At 45.9% G+C, this 15,224-nt stretch overlaps 1 protein-coding gene across 2 annotated transcripts in view; it reads right to left on the minus strand.

Annotated features, from left to right (window-relative positions):
- The window catches only part of LOC121313707 (solute carrier family 45 member 4-like), a 55,152-nt gene that overhangs the window by 13,778 nt on the left and 26,150 nt on the right, over positions 1-15,224 (minus strand). For both annotated transcript variants that reach the window (XM_041246525.1, XM_041246526.1), the window contains exons 2-3: positions 11,546-11,734; positions 412-591 (exon numbers count right to left, since the gene is read on the minus strand). In XM_041246525.1, the coding sequence (XP_041102459.1) occupies positions 412-591; positions 11,546-11,734 (369 nt within the window). The remainder of the gene's footprint in view (positions 1-411; positions 592-11,545; positions 11,735-15,224) is intronic.

Below are 15,224 nucleotides of genomic sequence, written 5' to 3' on the forward strand. Positions count from 1 at the left end.
AGACGGGAAAGAGGGAGCTTGACTGAAGTGTTTAAAATCATAAATGGTCTAGATAAACTCAACCCAAGACACGACTTCAAATTCAGCACAGAGAAGAACAAGAGGGCATTGGTGGAAGTTGAGTAAAAGTTTAGAACAGAAGGTAGGAAGCACTCTTTTACACAGTTATAAATGCATGGAATCGCCTAGCTGATGAAGCAGTAGGACCTAAAACACTGGGAACAATTAAAAGAAAGACTAGATTCTGTGCTTTTAAATGAGTTCCCCCCCAGTAGGGGACAATGGTGTGCTAACGAGGGATGAGCCTGGATGGGCTGAATGGCCTTTTCTCGTTCCCAGACTTTTCTTTTGTTCTTATGAATTGTTATTACAGGCACACAGGTACAACAGCAGCACAGCGAGAGTCCTCACCAGCAGAGAAGGCATGGATGTTCAGGGCCATGTCTTGTTCCTCTGTGTCTGCCACATCCAGCAGGTAAGCCCGGATTGGCCCCTCCGAGGCATCGGCAGAGAAATCCAACACCACCACGCCCAGCACGGTCAGGACTATACCAATGGGCTGCTTACCGGGAACATCTCCGACGGCCAAACCTGGAGAAACATTCATTACGTTAAGAGAATCAAGCAGGAGAAAACATCAGTACAAGTCGTTTTTAAAATGTATTTATTTAACTTTTTAACCAGGAAAGTCATGCCTATAGAAGGTCTACACCCCCATTCAAATTTTTCACCATTTGTTGCCTTATAGCCTGGAATTAAAATAGTTTTTTTCTCATTTATCTACACATCCTACCCCACAACTTCCAATTGAAAATCTTTTTGTAGAAAATTAATTAAAAATAAAAACTGAAATAACTGTCCACCCCCCTTGTAATAGCAATCCTAAATTAGCTCAGGTATAACCAATTGCCTTCAAAATCACACACAGAGTTAAGTGGCTTCCACCTGTATTAAACTGTAGTGATTCACGTAATTTCCAGATAAATTCAGCAGTTCCTGTAGGTTCCCTCTGCTGGGTAGTGCATTTCAGAGCAAAGACCCAACTATGAGCACCAAGGTGCTTTCAAAAGAACTCTGGGACAAAGTTGTTGAAAGGCACAGATCAGGGGATGGGGCTAAAAAAATAAGTCCTTCAATACCCCTTGGAGCACGGTCAAGACGATTATTAAGAAGTGTAAGGTGTATGGCACCACCAAGACCCTGCCTAGATCAGGCCGCCACTCCAAACTGGATGACCGAGCAAGAAGTAGACTGATCAGAGAGGTTACCAAGAGGCTAATGGGAACTAAAGTTACAGGCTTTTATGGCCAAGACTGGTCAAAGTATGCATGTGACAACAATATCCCAAGCACTCCATAAATCTGGCCTGTATGGTAGGGTGGCAAGAAGGAAGCCATTACTCAAGAAAGCCCAACTTGAATCCCGTTTAAAGTATGCAAAAAAACACTCAGGAGATTCTGTAGCTCTGTGGCAAAAAGTTTTGAAACTAAAATGGAACTTTTTGGCCTAAATGCAAAGCGTTAGGTTTGGCGCAAACCAAACACAGCGCATCACCCAAAGAATACCATCCATACTGTGAAACATGGTGGTGGCAGCATCATGTTATGGGGATGTTTCTCATCGACAGGGACTGGGGTACTTGTCAGGATAGAAGGGAAAACGAATGAAGCAAAGTACAGAGAAGTCCTTGAGGAAAACCTGCTGCCCTCTACAAGAAAGCTGAAACTGGGACAGAAGTTCACCTTTCAGCATGACAATGACCCAAAGCACACAGCCAAAGCTAAACTGCAGTGGCTAAGGCACAAAAAGGTAAATGTCCTTGAGTGGCCCAGTCAGAGCCTTGACCTAAATCCAATCAGAAGAAGGCCTGTTCATACGAGGCCTATACATTTCAGTTTAGTTCCACTGTTCATTATCTCATCCTGTCTTGATACCTTTTCAAGCAGTTCAATCTAAAAACTGACATCTATGAAACTGAGACAGGGTTTTACTTTGGGGCTGGTGCTCCTAAATTGTTTCTTGTGAGTGTGAGTAACTTTGCTCAGTTTAATTTCTGGGTTATATATATACAGTAGTTCTCAAAGGTATTCACCCCCCTTGGACTTTTCCACATTTTATTGTGTTACAACATGGAATCAAAATGGATTTCATTAGGAGTTTTTGACACTGATCAACACAAAAAAAGTCCACAATGTCAAAGTGAAAAATAAAATCTACAAATTGTTCTCAATTAATTACAAATATAAAACAGAAAATAATTGATTGCATAAGTATTCACCCCCTTTGCTATGACACACCTAAATAAGCTCTGGTGCAACCAGTTGTCTTTAGAAGTCACATAATTAGCTGAATGGAGTCCACCTGTGTGCAATTAAGGTGTTTTACATGATTTCAGGTTAAATACACCTGTCTCTGGGAAGTCCCACAGTTGGTTAGTACATTTCCTAACAAAAACTACATCATGAAGACGAAGGAACATTCAAAGCAAATCTGGAATAAGGTTCTTCAAAAGCATCAATCAGGGGTAGGATATAAGAACATTTCCAAGGCACTGAATATCCCCCGGAGCACAGTAAAGTCCATTATTAAGAAATGGAGAGAATATGGCACAACTGTGAATCTGTCTAGAACAGGCCGACCTCAAAAACTGAGTATCCGGGCAAGAAGGGCACTAGTCAGGGAGGCCACCAAGAGGCCTATGGCAACTTTAAAGGAGTTACAGTCTTCCACGACTGAGCTGGGAGACACTGTGCATACGGCAACAATAGCCTGGGTGCTTCACAAAACTGGCCTTTATAAGAGAGTGGCAAAAAGAAAGCCATTGTTGAAAAAAACTCACATTAAATCTCATTTAGAGTTTGCCAGACTCTGAGACCAAGTGGAACAAGATTCCATGGTCTGATGAGACCAAAATAGAGCTTTTTGGCCTCAATGCTAAGCGCTATGTTTGGTGCAAGCCTAACACTGCACATCATCCTGAGAACACCATCCCTACCGTGAAGCATGGTGGTGGCAGCATCATTCTATAGGGATGCTTCTCTGCGTCACAACCTGGAAAGCTTGTGAAGGTAGAGGGCAAAATGGATGCAGCAAAGTACAGAGAAATCCTGGAGGAAAACCTGCTGAAGTCTACAAGAGACCTGGGACTTGGGAGAAGATTCATCTTCCAGCAGGACAATGACTCCAAACATACAGCCAGTGCCACACTTGAGTGGCTTAAAAACAAAAAGGTCAATGTCCTGGAGTGGCCCAGTCAAAGCCTGGACCTCAATCCAATTGAGAATATGTGGAAAGTTGAAAATTACTGTTCACCAAAGGTCCCCATCCAACTTGACGCAGCTTGAGCAATTTTGCAAAGATGAATGGGCAAAAATGTACCAGATTTGCAAAGCTGGTAGAGACTTATCCAAATAGACTCATGGCTGTAATTGCTGCCAAAGGTGCCGCTACCAAATGTTGACTCAAGGGGGTGAATAATTATGCAATCAATTACTTTCTGTTTTGTATTTGTAATTAATTTAGAATAATTTGTAGATTTTATTTTTCACTTTGACATTATAGAGTTTTGATCAGTGGCAGAAACTCCCAATTAAATCAATTTTGATTCCATGTTGTAACACAATAAAATGTGGAAAAGTCCAAGGGGTTGAATACTTTTGAGAGCCACTGTGTATATATATATATATATATATATATATATATATATATATATATATATATATATATATATATATATATATATATATATATATATATAAACAGAAATTAAACTGAGCAAAGTTACTCACACTCACAAGAAACAATTTAGGAGCACCAGCCCCAAAGTAAAACCCTGTCTCAGTTTCATAGATGTCAGTTTTTAGACTGAACTGCTTGAAAAGGTATCAAGACAGGATGAGATAATGAACAGTGGAACTAAACTGAAATGTATAGGCCTCGTATGAACAGTGAGCAGAGCGCTCCATGGCGTTGCGTGTCTTTTCATATTGAACGATGCGCACACCGCGAGTCAAGCTCAGGAGTGTGTTCAATGAGCAGAGCACTCCAGGGCGTTGCGTGTCTTTTCATATTGAACGATGCGCACACCGTGAGTCAAGCTCAGGAGTGTGTTCAATGAGCACAGCGCTCCAGGGCGTTGCGTGTCTTTTCATATTGAACGATGCGCACACCGCGAGTCAAGCTCAGGAGTGTGTTCAATGAGCAGAGCACTCCAGGGCGTTGCGTGTCTTTTCATATTGAACGATGCGCACACCGTGAGTCAAGCTCAGGAGTGTGTTCAATGAGCACAGCGCTCCAGGGCGTTGCGTGTCTTTTCATATTGAACGATGCGCACTCCGCGAGTCAAGCTCAGGAGTGTGTTCAATGAGCACAGCGCTCCAGGGCGTTGCGTGTCTTTTCATATTGAACGATGCTCACTCCGCGAGTCAAGCTCAGGAGTGTGTTCAATGAGCACAGCGCTCCAGGGCGTTGCGTGTCTTTTCATATTGAACGATGCGCACACCGCGAGTCAAGCTCAGGAGTGTGTTCAATGAGCACAGCGCTCCAGGGCGTTGCGTGTCTTTTCATATTGAACGATGCTCACTCCGTGAGTCAAGCTCAGGAGTGTGTTCAATGAGCACAGCGCTCCAGGGCGTTGCGTGTCTTTTCATATTGAACGATGCTCACTCCGCGAGTCAAGCTCAGGAGTGTGTTCAATGAGCACAGCGCTCCAGGGCGTTGCGTGTCTTTTCATATTGAACGATGCGCACACCGTGAGTCAAGCTCAGGAGTGTGTTCAATGAGCACAGCGCTCCAGGGCGTTGCGTGTTTTTTCATATTGAACGATGCGAACGTCACTGGAGGTCAAAATAGCTGACCTGATTATCAGTGTGGTGGCTGCAAAGTGATTTTATTTCAAATACGGATTTGTATGACCAACACATGTGTGATAAGTAATATTGTTGTTGTCACCATAGCTTTTTAAAACTGATTATGGTGTTTGTTTTTTAAAGTGATGATTGTATTAGAAAAGGAAGCATGGATTATTTATAGTTTGACAAATCTGACTCATGCCTCAAGATTTTAAACCAAAACAACTGCCAGTAACTTTATTACAAAAATACAGTAGTAGTAATTACATTAAAAACGCAATATATATATATCTATATATATATATATATATATATATATATATATATATATATATATATATAGTTCCTCTGTTTCTACCTAATTGTAGAGCAGCTTGAGCCATTCCAATTGGACTCCCTTGATCTTAACACACCATGCCAAGTTCAAGTGCAGAACCTATAATGCAGCAACACAACATGCACGGTTTGTCCAAATAAAACACTCCCAGTATTTGAAACATGGCACAGTACTTTGTGCTAATCTGCATTCTGCACAATTAACACAGTAATCCTGTGTTACATGCAATGTGCAGGCATTCATTGATCTCTCCACATCTGCTGTTCTGTTGAACTTGAAAATAAGGCCATCTCTCCCTCTATTTCAAATATACCTCTGTCAATCAATGTCTTTATCGACCACCATCTATCTGAGTGTCTAAGGGTATGTCTATATATCTATGATTTATCCACCTGGATCCACAGCAGTGTATCTGTTTATAGTCATGCACTTTGACCTGCAAAATCTACTGTCAGTGAGATGACAGCTATTGGGTTAACAGGCTCCTGGTGCACTTTGTCCAGCTTGTGAAGTCACTGCGGTGCTGATCTGAACCAATGCGGGCTGCTGCAGAAATAGAAATAATGGGTGTGCAGATGTCAAAGCCCCTCCTGGGACTTCGCAAGGGGTAATGAGAATTGATGTCTGTGTAAGCGTCTCTCGTCAGAGAAGCTGCACGGACCAACAGAAATCCAACCCTGGTAGGCACAGTTCCGGGTTGAGCCCTGGTAGGCACAGCTCCGGGTTGAGTCCAGGTAGAGACAGCTCCGGGTTGAGTCCAGGTTGAGACAGCTCCGGGTTGAGCCCAGGTAGAGACAGCGCCGGGTTGAGTCCAGGTAGAGACAGCTCCGGGTTGAGTCCAGGTAGAGACAGCTCCGGGTTGAGCCCTGGTAGGGACAGCTCCGGGTTGAGCCCTGGTAGAGACAGCTCCGGGTTGAGCCCTGGTAGAGACAGCTCCGGGTTGAGCCCTGGTAGAGACAGCGCCGGGTTGAGCCCTGGTAGGCACAGCGCCGGGTTGAGCCCTGGTAGGCACAGCGCCGGGTTGAGCCCTGGTAGGCACAGCGCCGGGTTGAGCCCTGGTAGGCACAGCGCCGGGTTGAGCCCTGGTAGGCACAGCGCCGGGTTGAGCCCTGGTAGAGACAGCTCCGGGTTGAGCCCAGGTAGAGACAGCTCCGGGTTGAGCCCTGGTAGAGACAGCTCCGGGTTGAGCCCTGGTAGAGACAGCTCCGGGTTGAGCCCTGGTAGAGACAGCTCCGGGTTGAGCCCTGGTAGAGACAGCTCCGGGTTGAGCCCTGGTAGAGACAGCTCCGGGTTGAGCCCTGGTAGAGACAGCTCCGGGTTGAGCCCTGGTAGAGACAGCTCCGGGTTGAGCCCTGGTAGAGACAGCTCCGGGTTGAGCCCTGGTAGAGACAGCTCCGGGTTGAGCCCTGGTAGAGACAGCTCCGGGTTGAGCCCTGGTAGAGACAGCTCCGGGTTGAGCCCTGGTAGAGACAGCTCCGGGTTGAGCCCTGGTAGAGACAGCTCCGGGTTGAGTCCTGGTAGAGACAGCTCCGGGTTGAGCCCTGGTAGAGACAGCTCCGGGTTGAGCCCTGGTAGAGACAGCTCCGGGTTGAGCCCTGGTAGAGACAGCTCCGGGTTGAGCCCTGGTAGAGACAGCTCCGGGTTGAGCCCTGGTAGAGACAGCTCCGGGTTGAGCCCTGGTAGAGACAGCTCCGGGTTGAGCCCTGGTAGAGACAGCTCCGGGTTGAGCCCTGGTAGAGACAGCTCCGGGTTGAGCCCTGGTAGAGACAGCTCCGGGTTGAGCCCTGGTAGAGACAGCTCCGGGTTGAGCCCTGGTAGAGACAGCTCCGGGTTGAGCCCTGGTAGAGACAGCTCCGGGTTGAGCCCTGGTAGAGACAGCTCCGGGTTGAGTCCAGGTAGAGACAGCTCCGGGTTGAGCCCTGGTAGAGACAGCTCCGGGTTGAGCCCTGGTAGAGACAGCTCCGGGTTGAGCCCTGGTAGAGACAGCTCCGGGTTGAGCCCTGGTAGAGACAGCTCCGGGTTGAGCCCTGGTAGAGACAGCTCCGGGTTGAGCCCTGGTAGAGACAGCTCCGGGTTGAGCCCTGGTAGAGACAGCTCCGGGTTGAGCCCAGGTAGAGACAGCTCCGGGTTGAGCCCTGGTAGAGACAGCTCCGGGTTGAGCCCTGGTAGAGACAGCTCCGGGTTGAGCCCTGGTAGAGACAGCTCCGGGTTGAGCCCTGGTAGAGACAGCTCCGGGTTGAGTCCAGGTAGAGACAGCTCCGGGTTGAGCCCTGGTAGAGACAGCTCCGGGTTGAGTCCAGGTAGAGACAGCTCCGGGTTGAGCCCTGGTAGAGACAGCTCCGGGTTGAGTCCAGGTAGAGACAGCTCCGGGTTGAGTCCTGGTAGAGACAGCTCCGGGTTGAGTCCAGGTAGAGACAGCTCCGGGTTGAGCCCTGGTAGAGACAGCTCCGGGTTGAGCCCTGGTAGAGACAGCTCCGGGTTGAGCCCTGGTAGAGACAGCTCCGGGTTGAGCCCTGGTAGAGACAGCTCCGGGTTGAGCCCTGGTAGAGACAGCTCCGGGTTGAGCCCTGGTAGAGACAGCTCCGGGTTGAGCCCTGGTAGAGACAGCTCCGGGTTGAGCCCTGGTAGAGACAGCTCCGGGTTGAGCCCTGGTAGAGACAGCTCCGGGTTGAGCCCTGGTAGAGACAGCTCCGGGTTGAGCCCTGGTAGAGACAGCTCCGGGTTGAGCCCTGGTAGAGACAGCTCCGGGTTGAGCCCTGGTAGAGACAGCTCCGGGTTGAGCCCTGGTAGAGACAGCTCCGGGTTGAGCCCTGGTAGAGACAGCTCTGGGTTGAGCCCTGGTAGAGACAGCTCTGGGTTGAGCCCTGGTAGAGACAGCTTCGGGTTGAGCCCTGGTAGAGACAGCTCTGGGTTGAGCCCTGGTAGAGACAGCTCTGGGTTGAGCCCTGGTAGAGACAGCTTCGGGTTGAGCCCTGGTAGAGACAGTGCCGGGTTGAGCCCTGGTAGAGACAGCTCTGGGTTGCAAGCGTGCAGATATGTGAAACACAATCACAGAAACTTTTAACATTAGACAAGAGTTATCTTTACAGTTCAAGTTTGGACAAGTTCATTAAAAAAACAACTGGCTATTTTATTTTTAAATTTGAATCACAGAGAAACAGAGAGAGAGGGCATTGTTCTGTTCCCAGGCGCTTGTCTATTTAAAGAACATTAAAAAAAGAGCTACAGTTCTTGTAGTTGATGGCAGCACAATGTGGCTCACAGTGCAGTACTGCTGCAGACACACAGCGTGGAACAGGGGGATGCTTTTTAATAATGCCAGAGACAGGAAGTATTTTCAGATAGGGAATGAAAGGTAAAAAAGGCACAACAGGAAACACTTCCCTGTGAACTGGTTCCTGCTCCTTTCCCATGTCACACTGCCGCTGGAGGGCTTGCACTCTGCAGACACTGCGTTACTCACCAGCTTATTAAAACAGGAAGCTGACGGGGTCGACAAGGAACTACAGAACACTGCAGAACTAATCACGACAGCAGCACCACGTGTAGCAAAACAACAAGCAAGGTCAGGCATCTCAGGGTTAACAAAGACATTGGTCCACTGGGTGATGTAGAAGACACTTTGCAGGTTGAGTCTAAGGTCTCTCTGTTTGTCTGCTGTCTACAGAATCTCATCAATTTGAAGTACGATGGCTGTTTGGAAAACCTGTCCACAAGAATGGGAGGAGACACACTAGAGGAGAGGTTAATAACAGTATACAGTCTGCATGCCTGGGCACAGCCCTCTACCCACAGAGTACAACTATTTCATAGTGCTGGGACACATACTGCTTGAAATGGATTAGCAAAAAAAATAAAATAAATGCCTTCTAAAAATAAATACTGAATGTGAATTCCATTTTATAGAACAGAGTTTGCTCGCAAATTAATTTGATAGGACACTGGTTTATTTTGTGCCGAGAGAATGTGTTTACCGTGTCACGCAGCCCACACGGCCACCAGTGGCTACGTTGCTACATTTTGTTGAATACAATCACTCCATGCCACTATCTACTATTTACACAGCCATGCCACTACATGCTTCGGCGGTTTCTTTTTCTTGTACATTTTATAACACCATACATGACTCTCATTGAATTGTTTAGTTTTCAATTTCCACAGTTAATTAACACTGATTTATTCACATCTAGGACAAAGCCACCTAAACTACTGCAACTTCTTTTGTTCAGCTGCTACAAATGAGTGCTGGTTAACTTACTTGGGCTCTAATAAGAGTCTAGACTGTCCGCTGATGTGTCCTAACATGAGACTTCATCAACTCAGTCGGCCTTCCTGTTCCTTCAATGATCAGCCGCATGTCTAAACACTTCTACAGTTGCTCTCTAAAGTATTCACTCCCCCTTGGATGTTTCCTCATTTTATTGTGTTACAACATGGAATCAAAATGGATTTAATTAGGAGTTTTTGCCACTGATCAACACAAAAAAACTCAACATAATGTCAAAGTGAAAAATAAAATCTACAAATTGTTCTAAATTACTTGCAAATATAAAACAGAAAATAATTGATTGCATAAGTATTCACCACCTTGAGTCAATATTTGGCAGAGGCACCTTTGGCAGCAATTACAGCCATGAGTCTATTTGGATAGGTCTCTAACAGCTTTGCACATCTGGACACTGCAATTTTTGCCCATTCTTCTTTGCAAAATTGCTCAAGCTCTGTCAAGTTGGATGGGGACCTTTGGTGAACAGCAATTTTCAACTCTTTCCACATATTCTCAATTGGATTGAGGTCCGGGCTTTGACTGGGCCACTCCAGGACATTGACCTTTTTGTTTTTAAGCCAATCCAGTGTAGCTTTGGCTGTATGTTTGGAGTCATTGTCCTGCTAGAAGATGAATCTTCTCCCAAGTCCCAGGTCTCTTGTAGACTTCAGCAGGTTTTCCTCCAGGATTTCTCTGTACTTTGCTGCATTCATACTGCCCTCTATCTTCACAAGCTTGCCAGGCCCTGATGCAGAGAAGCATCCCCATAGCATGATGCTGCCACCACCATGCTTCACCATGCTTCTCACAGATGGTGTTCTCAGGATGATGTGTGATGTTAGGCTTGTGCCAAAACATAGCGCTTAGCGTTGAGGTCAAAAAGCTCTATTTTGGTCTCATCAGACCATAGAATCTTCTTCCACTTGGTCTCAGAGTCTGGCAAAGAGATTTAATGTGAGTTTTTTTCAACAATAGCTTTCTTTTTGCCACTTTCCTACGAAGGCCAGTTTTGTGATGCACCCAGGCTAATTTTGTTGTATGCAGTGTCTCCCAGCTCAGCCATGGAAGACTGTAACTCCTTTAGAGTTGCCATAGGCCTCTTGGTGGCCTTCCTGACTAGTACCCTTCTTTCCCAGATACAGTTTTTGAGGATGGCCTGTTCTAGACAGATTCACGGTTGTGCCATTCTCTCCATTTCTTAATAATGGACTTTACTGTGCTCCGGGGGATATTCGATGCCTTGGAAATGTTCTTATATCCTACCCCTGATTGGTGCTTTTGAAGAACCTTATTCTGGATTTGCTTTGAATGATCCTTCGTCTTCATGATGTAGTTTTTGTTAGGAAATGTACTAACTAACTGTGGGACCTGCCAGAGACAGGTGTATTTAACCTGAAATCATGTAAAACACCTTAATTGCATACAGGTAGACTCCATTCAGCTAATTATATGATTTCTAAAGACAATTGGTTGCACCAGAGCTTATTTAGGTGTGTCATAGCAAAGGGGGTGAATACTTATGCAATCAATTATTTTCTGTTTTATATTTGTAATTAATTTAGAACAATTTGTAGATTTTATTTTTCATTTTGACATTGTAGACTTTTTTTGTGTTGATCAGTGGCAAAAACACCTAATGAAATCCATTTTGATTCCATGTTGTAACACAATAAAATGTGGAAAGTCCAAGGGGGGGTGAATACTTTTGAGAGCCACTGTAACTGATGTTCTTTGCAGTACCTTCGTCTTCTTGGAGTTCAATATGGTGAGCACATTGTGTTCTACAGGTGGAGCCAACATGGCAAAAATAGGAATGCAGTTTTATAATGTTCTCCACTCAAATATAGAATGTGTTACATTGTTAATAGCACAGCATCACATGCTCAGTAATTCTCTTCTCTCTAACCACATATTGGATAACTTCTATTCCTTCTTCGAACCAGAATGCAACTTCTTAAGCATGATAGACTTATTATCAGAGGATCTAAGAACCTCTCAAGCTTTGTTTCTACACTCCTAATAGATCACAGTGATTTGCCTTTACCCTTTATAGTGGCCACTCATCACAGGACAGTAGGACCCCCTCCTTACCTATAACTGACCCGTTGAGAAACAGTGCCACCCCCAGGAGGACACCGATGCAGAGTGCCAGGATAAACGGCCGCCTGCGACCCCATGGCAAGGTGCAGCGGTCGCTGGCAGAGCCGATCAGGGGAGTGAAGATCAGCCCCAGGATGGGGCTCAGGAACCACGTCAAGCTGTAGTACTGTTCTGGAAGACCTGAATAAAACACAAAAACAGAACCATTTCAAATTACAGTGCAAATAGAACAGCTCAATGTGCAGCAGGAGAGAACGTTCCCCAAATCTTCCCTGGATGTGAGATTTCAGCAAAAGCAAAGAACGTGGAGGTTAAACAGATCTGGAGTCCAAAAATTCATGCCACCAAACAGAAGCACCTCTTTTCCACTATACAACCGAGTCAAGCCGAGCCAAGTCAGTCCGAGGCAGGTTAAGAGGAGCCTGGGTGTGTTTCCACTGCAGAGTCGAGCACGCCCGGGGCAGGTTAGGAGGAGTCTAGGTGTGTTTCCACTGCAGAGTCGAGCCAGCCCGGGGCAGGTTAGGAGGAGCCTGGATGTGTTTCCACTGCAGAGCGGAGCAGAGCCAGCCCAGGGCAGGTTAGGAGGAGCCTGGATGTGTTTCCACTGCAGTGCGGAGCAGAGCCAGCCCGGGGCAGGTTAGGAGGAGCGTGGATGTGTTTCCACTGCAGAGCGGAGCAGAGCCAGCCCGGGGCAGGTTAGGAGGAGCCTGGATGTGTTTCCACTGCAGAGCGGAGCAGAGCCAGCCCGGGGCAGGTTAGGAGGAGCCTGGATGTGTTTCCACTGCAGAGCGGAGAGCCAGCCCGGGGCAGGTTAGGGGGAGCCTGGATGTGTTTCCACTGCAGAGCGGAGCAGAGCCAGCCCGGGGCAGGTTAGGAGGAGCCTGGATGTGTTTCCACTGCAGAGCGGAGAGCCAGCCCGGGGCAGGTTAGGAGGAGCCTGGATGTGTTTCCAAGGCAGAGTCGAGCCAGCCCAGGGCAGGTTAGGAGGAGCCTGGATGTGTTTCCACTGCAGAGCGGAGCAGAGCCAGCCCGGGGCAGGTTAGGAGGAGCCTGGATGTGTTTCCACTGCAGTGCGGAGCAGAGCCAGCCCGGGGCAGGTTAGGAGGAGCCTGGATGTGTTTCCAAGGCAGAGTCGAGCCAGCCCGGGGCAGGTTTGGAGGAGGCGTATCATATAAAAGGTGTATAACTACGAGGCACGAGTAGAAAATTCACATTGTACTTTCTTTTTAGAACCTCTGATTCTATTACCACTCTTGGCCATGTGGTGGCAAAAGGTCAGAATAAAGCCAGGAAGGCATCAAACCAGTGTGCCCGCCCCATCATTACACGGACCTGTGCTACAACTTTCAGTGCAACATACACAAAGGTGGGATACTACTAAACACTTTTATGTGTTGATAATACTGTGTAACAAATTTGTTCCTGGGTAGTAAGTGTTATTTCCTAATTGCTTATGCCTCAAAAGTATAGAAAATGGCTATTATTCCCCACAAACTTTGCTTTTGTGACCAGGACAGTGATATTTCAAAATATCACTATTTTGAAACTTTGCCTTTATACAGCAATCAGAACAGACCTGCATTTGAGAAGAAGCTTTGCCTTTATACAGCAATCAGAACAGACCTGCATTTGAGAAGAAGCTTTGCCTTTATACAGCGATCAGAACAGACCTGCATTTGAGAAGAAGCTTTGCCTTTATACAGCAATCAGAACAGACCTGCATTTGAGAAGAAGCTTTGCCTTTATACAGCAATCAGAACAGACCTGCATTTGAGAAGAAGCTTTGCCTTTATAGAGCGAGCAGAACAGACCTGCATTTGAGAAGAAGCTTTGCCTTTATACAGCAATCAGAACAGACCTGCATTTGAGAAGAAGCTTTGCCTTTATACAGCAATCAGAACAGACCTGCATTTGAGAAGAAGCTTTGCCTTTATACAGCAATCAGAAAAGACCTGCATTTGAGAAGAAGCTTTGCCTTTATAGAGCAATCAGAACAGACCTGCATTTGAGAAGAAGCTTTGCCTTTATACAGCAATCAGAACAGACCTGCATTTGAGAAGAAGCTTTGCCTTTATACAGCAATCAGAACAGACCTGCATTTGAGAAGAAGCTTTGCCTTTATACAGCAATCAGAACAGACCTGCATTTGAGAAGAAGCTTTGCCTTTATACAGCAATCAGAACAGACCTGCATTTGAGAAGAAGCTTTGCCTTTATACAGCGATCAGAACAGACCTGCATTTGAGAAGAAGCTTTGCCTTTATACAGCAATCAGAACAGACCTGCATTTGAGAAGAAGCTTTGCCTTTATACAGCAATCAGAACAGACCTGCATTTGAGAAGAAGCTTTGCCTTTATACAGCAATCAGAACAGACCTGCATTTGAGAAGAAGCTTTGCCTTTATACAGCAATCAGAACAGACCTGCATTTGAGAAGAAGCTTTGCCTTTATACAGCAATCAGAACAGACCTGCATTTGAGAAGAAGCTTTGCCTTTATACAGCAATCAGAACAGACCTGCATTTGAGAAGAAGCTTTGCCTTTATACAGCAATCAGAACAGACCTGCATTTGAGAAGAAGCTTTGCCTTTATACAGCGATCAGAACAGACCTGCATTTGAGAAGAAGCTTTGCCTTTATACAGCAATCAGAACAGACCTGCATTTGAGAAGAAGCTTTGCCTTTATACAGCAATCAGAACAGACCTGCATTTGAGAAGAAGCTTTGCCTTTATACAGCGATCAGAACAGACCTGCATTTGAGAAGAAGCTTTGCCTTTATACAGCAATCAGAACAGACCTGCATTTGAGAAGAAGCTTTGCCTTTATACAGCAATCAGAACAGACCTGCATTTGAGAAGAAGCTTTGCCTTTATACAGCAATCAGAACAGACCTGCATTTGAGAAGAAGCTTTGCCTTTATACAGCGATCAGAACAGACCTGCATTTGAGAAGAAGCTTTGCCTTTATAGAGCAATCAGAACAGACCTGCATTTGAGAAGAAGCTTTGCCTTTATACAGCGATCAGAACAGACCTGCATTTGAGAAGAAGCTTTGCCTTTATACAGCAATCAGAACAGACCTGCATTTGAGAAGAAGCTTTGCCTTTATACAGCAATCAGAACAGACCTGCATTTGAGAAGAAGCTTTGCCTTTATAGAGCAATCAGAACAGACCTGCATTTGAGAAGAAGCTTTGCCTTTATACAGCAATCAGAACAGACCTGCATTTGAGAAGAAGCTTTGCCTTTATACAGCAATCAGAACAGACCTGCATTTGAGAAGAAGCTTTGCCTTTATACAGCGATCAGAACAGACCTGCATTTGAGAAGAAGCTTTTCCTTTATACAGCAATCAGAACAGACCTGCATTTGAGAAGAAGCTTTTAAAGGTCTCCAGAGCTCTCCAAGTGCCAGCTCCTGTAATATTATATACAGCACCACAGCAGTTCTCTACCTGATTTCTATACTGTTTAAAGAAAAGCACTTTGCATATATTTGCATATATTATGGGTTATATAGCCTTATAATAACAGCTGACAAATAGTATGCAAACTATCCTGCAATGCTTTGAAAGGTAACTGTGCTGGAAACACATTGCTGAAAATTGTACTTGCTGTACAGTGGGGGAAGCAATCAAACAAAACCAAAAAATACTTAACACTACATAGTCA

This window comes from Polyodon spathula, chromosome 3 (assembly GCF_017654505.1).
Source record: "Polyodon spathula isolate WHYD16114869_AA chromosome 3, ASM1765450v1, whole genome shotgun sequence".
Lineage (NCBI taxonomy): Eukaryota > Metazoa > Chordata > Actinopteri > Acipenseriformes > Polyodontidae > Polyodon > Polyodon spathula.